The sequence below is a fragment of the Phaethon lepturus genome, unplaced genomic scaffold (genome assembly GCF_000687285.1).
Source record: "Phaethon lepturus isolate BGI_N335 unplaced genomic scaffold, ASM68728v1 scaffold49761, whole genome shotgun sequence".
NCBI classification, from domain to species: Eukaryota; Metazoa; Chordata; class Aves; order Phaethontiformes; family Phaethontidae; genus Phaethon; species Phaethon lepturus.
Window position 1 is genome coordinate 3,441 of NW_010517957.1, and position 8,562 is coordinate 12,002.

At 52.6% G+C, this 8,562-nt stretch overlaps 1 protein-coding gene across 2 annotated transcripts; it reads right to left on the minus strand.

Moving 5' to 3' along the window:
* Positions 1-228: 228 nt before the first annotated feature.
* ARHGDIB (Rho GDP dissociation inhibitor (GDI) beta) lies at positions 229-5,240 on the minus strand. Of its 2 annotated transcripts, none has more exons than XM_010296546.1 (5): positions 5,053-5,240; positions 4,389-4,472; positions 3,487-3,563; positions 1,946-2,009; positions 229-1,020 (listed from the first exon to the last, which is right to left on the minus strand). In XM_010296546.1, exons 1-5 carry the CDS (start codon positions 5,228-5,230, stop codon positions 821-823), a joined length of 603 nt encoding a protein of 200 aa, XP_010294848.1. In that variant the 5' UTR covers positions 5,231-5,240; the 3' UTR covers positions 229-820. The 2 variants fall into 2 exon arrangements, with proteins under 2 accessions (XP_010294848.1, XP_010294849.1); XM_010296547.1 differs by having other exon boundaries at positions 229-890; positions 1,948-2,009; positions 5,053-5,234.
* Positions 5,241-8,562: the final 3,322 nt, after the last annotated feature.

The following is an 8,562-nucleotide window of genomic DNA, read 5'->3' on the forward strand; positions in this document are numbered from 1 at the left end:
AGTCTACCCCCACTATGGGCCAGACTTTGGGCTTCAAAGAAGGATTGATTAAAACCCCTGAAGGAAGCAGCTCTAAAATAATTTGCCTATAGAGTTAGGCTGATGTTTTGAAGGAGGAGGGCTATTTCCCTTCTGAAACATGCTCTTAAGCCTTCCTATAATGCATTCTCCACACCCACCTCACTGAAAAACATACCCCAGAAAAGAATGTGACACTCATGCAGAAAAGACGAAAGAAACTGGTTTTATTCTTGAGACACTGAAGTCTTGTTACAGCATCTAGCTGCATTCCCCCTGACTGGTTTTGCCTGCACAAGGATGGATTTTAATGGGGTAGGGCACCAGATACAGACCAGGAGACCATCACGGGAGGTAAGTAACCATTTACAATGAGTCAGAGCACATGGCAAGTGTAACTCACATAGGGATTTTTCAGGGACCAGTCCGCCCTGCCAGGTGATCTTGTTTCCTAGAAAAGGCACTTCTGGGACCGGAGATGGTACAGGAGAAATGGAGGCAGCAAGAGGAAGTACTGGGAGAGAGGAAGGGAGATGCTTCCCAATTTAACCCATTATGTGTCATGATGGGGCAGTGGTGAGAATGGGCAGGTTATTTTCAGTGTATTAGAAGCAGCAGCAAAGGCCGCCTGCAGGCCTGTGCATCAACCGAGGCTGGCACAGAGCCCCGGTACCCACAGGAAGGGCTGCCAAGGCTGTGGCCAGCCGTGGTGGCAGGAAGGAGCAGCGTGGTGGGCATGGCCCACCTGGAGACTGGTGCAGGAGGCAAAGGGATGGGAAGGGGGAAGGCAAACTGGGTAAACTCATTCTGTCCATTCCTTCTTGATGGACAGGTTCCACTCCCAGGTGAGATGGTCATGCTTGTCATCATCCGTGAAGAAGGACTTGTTGTGATAAGTGCCTCGAGCCAGCATACCCTTAGGAGCCTCCTCAATAGGCGTTAGGAACTCGTACTCCTCTGGCCGTGGCCCATAGCTGCCAACCATGAATGTGGCTTTGTCCACTAGGAGAAAACAATCCACAGGGATGAGCCCCTCAGGTGGGAGATGATAAAGTAAAGAAGCCACAAGCATGAGCACAGATCACAGACAGAGAGGAGACAGTGGGGAGAGAAAGGGACAGTGCATGTCAGCAAGAGGAACAGAATCAGTGGAAGAAGTGGGTTAGCGAAGCATAAGGACAACTGGAAGGATAAATGGATGGATAGGCAACTCAATCTGCACCCTCTCACATGTATGTGCTGTTGGAAGGGAGTGGGTCCACCCAGCATATGGCTTAAGATCTCTCTTGATCCCCCACTACTTCTCTGGTGAAAAGAGACCATTTACGTGTGCTGAACAGAACACTGGAGCCTTAGAAATCGTTGCATGCAAAAAAGCACGTAAGGGATGTCTGTGTGCAAAATGGGACTTTCCTCTGCTTTGTCCAGACAGGGTAGCTCTGGTAGTAGTGGAGAGGTCATGGGCAAACAGGGCTCTGCAGACAGCAGGAAGCTTTGTAGAGCAGCTCTGAATTTTACCAAGTGCATCTGGAAGAGCCTTCAGGGGGTGGGAAGCTGAGCCAGGCTGTACACATGCTGAGCCACTGTATCGGGGGGGAGGTGAAGAGCTCTATGGAGAGGAAATCTGTGGCAAGTACTGTCTAAACAGTGTCTCTGGGGACTTTGCTGCTGCAGACAGTGGTGTAGCATACAGATACCAGAGCTGGCTTGTATTGAGTTTGCACAGGAATGGGAAACAGTTGGCCTGGGTGATGCAGAGTGCAGGCTAATGCACTCTGCTGAGAAGTTTCACCTCCTGTGTGGCGGTGCAGGGGGGACCCTCGGAGCCAAGGGAGGCTTTGTCCCGGCCCAGAGCTGCAGGAACACTTTGAGCAGTGAGAACATGGTAGGAGCACTGGTGTGGAGGACGCAAAGGTCTCTTACTCACCCTTCACCCCTGTCCGGTAGGTGTGCTGCACATATTTCAGTCCTGACACAATGTCCCTGTTTACCTGCAAGAAGGGACCAGAAGTGAGTGTCAACGGAAGGGTTTTGGTTCTGTATCTGCTGGTTTTCTCTCTCCTTAGAGACATACTCATCCTGGCTCCCTACACCACTGCTCTCCAAGGCTCATCACAGGACACATTGTGGGGAGCCCTAACATGACTCCTCCATAGGCACCTGGAGACCTACAGCATCCTCTGTGCATCTCCTGCACATCCCCATCCTTTCCCTGACTTTGAAGTCGACTGGAGTACATCAGTCAGCCTTGCAAGACGGGCTGATGAGGACAAAGAAAAGTGAGGCAGGGAGTTCTCAGTTAACAATTTTCATATTGAAAACCAGAAATGGGTGACTAGAGTCATCCCTCCAGCACAAACAGGTGGGCAAGATTAGCTAGGCACTCCCAGCTGCCCTCTAAGCTATGTGGGGAGGTGGCAAGTTTCTCTTCAAGAGACAGAGGGACATGGTTTTGTTCATAATCTTTCCTCAAATCTCCCATGGATATCTTGGATATATCCCTTGCTGTCTCCCTCCAGCATACACTGCCTCACCGCAGCACTATTCAATCTGGAAACAAGACTGGCAGATCCTTTTACATCCCAGGGGAGAATTCACATGGTGCCAGCTCTTACCAGCCTTGGGACTGAAGGAGGGAGTTAGAGTAACTTGACTGGCTCCAGGCACCTCCTGTCAACAGGGCTCAGATACAGATGGAAATATTTCATAGCACAAAGGAGAGCTGGAGGTGTCTCTGGGGACAAAGTCATCTCTGAGACAGTGAGCAAGCCTCAGAGAAGAGGGGAAACTAACACTTTCTCTCCTCTGTTTCAGGAGAACTATCCTCCATCCCTTTTTGCCTTCTCTGCCAAAGCCAGCTTTGTCTGCAGCAAACGTGCCAAGATGATCACTTCAGTGCTGGGGGCCACACGGTAGTGCGGCCAAGTTTCATTTTCAGCCGGAAGCAGAAGACACGCCTGACACACTGGTTAACGGGAGAGGGAGAGAAATGAGCCCATCTGGGTATATCATGACCCACAAGAACTCAGATGTCATCAGCCAAATGCTACAGTATTAAATCTTTTTTATGCATACATGAAGCTGAACAATGCAGACTGAACCAGTACTTCATGGAAAGCCATTATCTCTTCTCCTCTCTGTCCATTCCCACTCTGTATGACTTAAATATTTTCTGGTGGCTGAAAAGCCAAGCCAAACTCAGCCAAAACTACCCACCTGGCTTCCAAACCACCTGTTGTTCACCACTGTGAGTGGACAGAAAGCAACTTCTTCCAAGGGGTGAGCAAGCAGGAGCAATTCCTTGGAAATACCAGGTCCCTTGCTGAGTAGAACACCACCTGAACCTAGGGGAGCTCTACAAGGGCCCAGCTTTTGGGCAGGCATGCTGCCTGGCTCTAGTTATCCGATAGACTGCTGGTGACTGGCTGCAGCAACTGATTAGAAGCAACTAGAAGGAAAACAGCTTACTCTGAAGTGGATCTTAACTCTGTATTCCACTCCTTCCTTTAATACGAAGGTCTCTTTCTTGAGTGCTTCAAGGTCACCTGCAAGGAGAGGATTCAGCTGTTAGCTAGAGGTGTCACAGCAAGAAGAAACCACACACAGTAGGATGGGCTGGGTGTCAGAGGTGAGTGTCCCTTCGAAAGACAGCGCACCTGCAAAATGAGTATATGGAGGTCCGTATAAGCAGTTGCACTGTGACAGCACATACACAGAAACACCTGAGTGTATCATGTGTCTGCGTCCACATCTATGGAGATAATGACTAAACACAGGTCTGGGCACACACACACAGATATATTTATGTGCAGACTTCGCTGTTGGGCATCTGCAGGAGCGTGTGCATGCTCCATCCATGCCCAGCCCCAGGCTGCGGGGAGCGGAGCGTGTTTCGCAGCTCCAGCCCAGCCTGCGAGGCTGCCTGGGCTCTGCGTGGTTTCGGTGGAACAGGAAGCCTCTCCGCTCCTCCGGGCCCAGCTTCCTCTCTCTGCAGAAAAGCCCATATAAGGTGAAGCTTGGTTCTCTCCCCATGCCCCCACGAGCCGGAACTGCAGTACTGCTCGATTATGAAGTTTAAAAACAGCTTGTTACCCGAACACATACACATCCCTTGTGCTCATGAGGTCTCACTGAAAGGAAGAGAAGGCAGGAGAAACCTAGGAGTTCGTAGATCCTTGACACTCTCCTCAATTACAACTCCTTTTCTTTTTCATACTTGTATACCTTAAAATAAGAAACAAGGCTAAGATGCCCTCAGAGACCCTCTAAAACCCACTGTAGCATCCCAAGGACAAACTCCCTTTCCATTTGAAGCATGCCAGGGCCTTGGCTTGATACCCTTCATGCCCAAGGACAGAGTCTCTGCCTACCTGTAAGGTCCATGGTGATCGGTCCTGGAGCAGAGTCACATACCAGGGTGAGTCGGGTGACCACCACGTTGGGAGCTGTTGGGTCTGCAGGTAGGAAATTTAGGGCGAAGCTGTCAGCTTGCGAAATTAAATGTAGTGGGAGGGGAATGACACTGAAGAAACAGGCATGCTTTCCCACACAGAAACTCCACTTTAATTATTAAACACCCAGTAATGCCAGGCTTCTCTTAGCACAATAGGACCATGCATCTACCCTAGTCCTTCAACATGGATACCTCCAGCCTCCATCCCAATACCTAGAGGAGGTCTTTCCACTACAGGAGACTCCCCTCTTAAGACTATTCTGAGCAGCAAGGTCCCCTTCCAGCATAGGCTGGTCCCCTCATGTCTCTAACCCCTCAGGAGTCCTCCAAGGTCCTCCCACCACAAGTCCATTCCGGATGCCAGCACTCCCTAGTAACCTTACACCCAATGCTCAGAGCCATCTTCTGTGCTTCCTTTACATGCACCTCTCCACCTGCCCATCCCCAGTCCTCCAGCAGCAGCAGTGCATATGCCTGGTCAAACAAGCTCCCTCTTCTTTGAGGTCACCTTGCCCCATCCCCACAGCGCACTGTTGCGATGCATCTCCCCAGTTCCTTCCTATCAGGACACCTCAGCCTACCTACTACCACAGGTCCATCTCCCAGCAGGGACTTCTTGTACTTAGCGAGGCTTTCATCGTCCTTGTCTAACTCTTGCAGCTCCTGCAGTGTTTTCTGGGGAGGAGGTTTGTAGTTGAGTTTCCCATCCAGCTCATCATCATCTTCCTCCACATGAGGTTCTTGGGTCTTCTCAGTCATGATCACTTGGTCTGGGTAACAGAGGAGGGGGCAGTGATTGGGATTGCTCCGCGGGGGAGGGTAGTGTCCCTGGGGGCACTCAGTCTGGGCACAGTGTGGTTCAGTCCCCCAGGCAGGCACCCACCCAGTGCCAAATGCAGAGGGATCGTTACAGGCAAATGGCGACAGCGATCGGCTGCAATCCTGACACTGCCGTGCTGATATTCTGGCTTGAATACAACCCCCCTCTGCCCCCGCTCTGCTCCCTGCAGGCACCATGCGCACACGCAGACCTTCACCATTTTTCCCTCCCGGGAAGGAGGTGCGGGAGCGGAGGCTGAAACCGGAGTGATTTACAGCCACTCTGCAGCGCAGTTGCTGGCCAGCAACCCTGCAATTACAAGCCACCGTACAAGGTTTCAGCGCTCGCCAGCTATCTTGCACAAAGAGCCGCTGCCACACACGGACATGAATAAAGCCAAGGCCAGAGGTTTCATTCACCCTCTCGTAACGGGCTAAGAGTCATGGTCAGACAGCACTTCATACAGAGATCACATACCTGACAGCAACTCCTTTTTATTAGCAAGTTAGCTGAAGCCCCCAAGGAAACACAACCCGCTACAGTCTATCTGCTGGCATCCCCGGTGCTTGCTCCCAGGAACAGCTCACTTCACACACCGATCAGGTCTCCTTCCCACTGAGGAAGGAGGCATGACGGTGACCGCATCCAGCCCGGCTGCAGAGCAGCCCTGCATACCTGTGCTGCATCGGTGGGGCTTCTCGGAGAGGAGAGGCAGGATGGCTGGAGCCCGCAGCCATGCAGCCAGCGCAGCCGGGGCACACGCTGCTGAACGCAGGAGGGCAGCGAAGCTGCTTGGGCGGCATCCCAAACGGGAGCCAGAGCGGGGAGAGATGGACTGATGGGCAGCCAGACGGAGGGCAGGGAATGGGGAAGAGGAGACAAAGGCAGGAGAGGTGAGCAGTGCTGTGCCAGGTTCCCCTCAGTCCCTGCCTCGTGGAGCCAGGTGCATGGTCCTAGCCACCTTCCCACTCTTCCGAGAAGGGCCGAAACACAGAGCAGCGCCCTAGGACAGTGCTGGTTGTTGCAAGTGGCCAAGCCGTCCCTTGCCATTTGGCAGCAAAGGGATTTGGTCAATCTATATAGATTATTCAGTTCACTTCAGCTTATCCTTATATTAACTCCTTCTCAGAGGCTGTTCCTGCTAAAAATTCCCCTTTTGCCTGCTTATTTGCAATTTCCCCGGTAAGTCCTTTATCCCCTCTCTGCAGCTGTGGCCTTAACATTTGCCCCTGCTCCCAAAAGTTAAATTGGGAGCTAGCAGGATACTTTTCTCATTAAAACAGAAAGGAAATAAATATGTATGCAACAGTTCAGGGTGAATCAGCAAGTGGAATCAGGCAGCAATGAGTAATATGCAGACCTCCCAGTGCAATTCCAGTGGAAAAAAAAAAATAATCAAGGAGCAGCGTATCGGCATGTTACAAAGGGACAGAGAAGAACTGAGCAGCACAGGAACAAGACGACTCAGTCCAGCGTGCTAATGGGCAACGGCTCTGATGCAAGACTACTTTGCAATGGCATTTTGTGGTGAGTCAGGAACTAATGCAGAGTGAGGAGCTGGGAAATAAAAGGGAATCCCAACTCAAATGGACAGGAAAGAAAACACGTCCCAGCAGCTGAATAACCTTGGCTGAGTTCATGCCTAGCCCTTGGAGTGTGAGGGACCTACAGACCACGGGAAAGGCCCTTAAGCTTGTCCTCATAAGGAAGGAAACCAGAAGCTCCCTCATGTAAGCAATGATTGCTCATGTCCCACTGCTCTGCAGCCCCAGCGCAGTCACCTTACAAAGTCGCACAATCCCCTCAGTGCCATCCCACACTCAGCACAGGAAGAGGATGTGATGAGTTGTGGCAGGGCCTGCTGATGGTTTGTGCCAGCCACTGCCAGGTCTTGCCTTCCACTTGGGCTCCAGCTGCTGATCGGAGTCATTTCCACCCTCCCGAGCTCTCTCGCGATGCTAGGCTGCATCTGCCTCTACTACAGTCACAAAGCGGAGCTGCCTGCCTGCCCCCATCCTCCACGGGGGGTTTTATGGTTTATCGCAGGAGAGGGAGAGACCCAGGAGATGGAGATCGATCGATCTCTGGCCACACGCAGAGAATCACAGCTAGACCAGCTGGTTGCTCCCCATCCCTCAGACGTTCCCTTTGCATCATACACGCTGCAGACACTTTCCCTGCCAGCCCATGGGGAGGGCTCACTTGAGGGGGCGATGCTTTTAGGCTTCAAAAACCTCCCGGAGAGCTGGACAGGCAGCCTGCTGTGCCAACAGCCAGAGCCTGCTGGGGAACAGCACCAGCCACACTGCCTGGGCTGAACAAACCCTGCCTCACATGCATCTCAGGATGGCACCAGACCCAATTCTGGCATTTCTCCCCAAGCTGTGTACATGACCCTGCCTTCCTGCCAAAATCCCAGGCAGGAGGTGACCAAGAAGAAAGCTCACATCTCAGCAGTCCCTGCTCTACTCGCTCCAGCTCTGGGACTGGTCCCCTCTGCAAGCTGTGATATGCTACTGGGCTCAGGCACCAGCACTTCCCCAGAGCGAGCATGTCAGTACCCCACTGTCAGAGTGCCTGAGCTCCAGTATCACTGCCCAGGCCAAGGGCTGGGCTAAGATGGAGACCCCCATGGCCTCAGGTCACAAGCCTCATTAAAAATGAGAAAATTAACCCTATTAATGCTCTATGCAAGGAGAAATTTGGGTGATTTGTGTCCTGCCACATTTCTCTTCCTTTCCTGCAGCCCCAACCTGCAGTCATGCATCACCTGCACCTCTAAGGCCAGGCAGCACCCTCAAAGCAGTGGGGAGAGAGGCAGGGGCAGTGCTAGGGACCCCCCGCCAGAAAGAGATGGCTGCAGGAGGCGAAGGAGGAATCATGCCCTGCTGAGGGATGCCAGGGTCTCTCAGCTGGGCTCTGTCTGTGCCGGGGGTGTGTGGCTGCCCTTGCAGCTGCAGAGGGGGGAGCCAGATGTGTGGTGGCACCTCCTTGCCCCCCGCCATGATGCCAAGGGGCACAAAGAGCGATGTCACAGGGTCATCATTTTATTTGTCCTCCCTCTGTGCATCAAATTCACGCCCCAAACCACCCCCTGATGGAGGGCTTATCTCCAGAAAGCGGGTTTGGCAGGGAGGAAACAATTTTCCACGATGGGGAAGAAAAAAAAAACACCAGCCCCATCAGCACCCCCGACCCTGGCCTCCCCATCCCACCCCCCGAGGTGCGAGAGCAGAAAGGGACCCCATTGCCCAGTCATCCCCCGGGGACC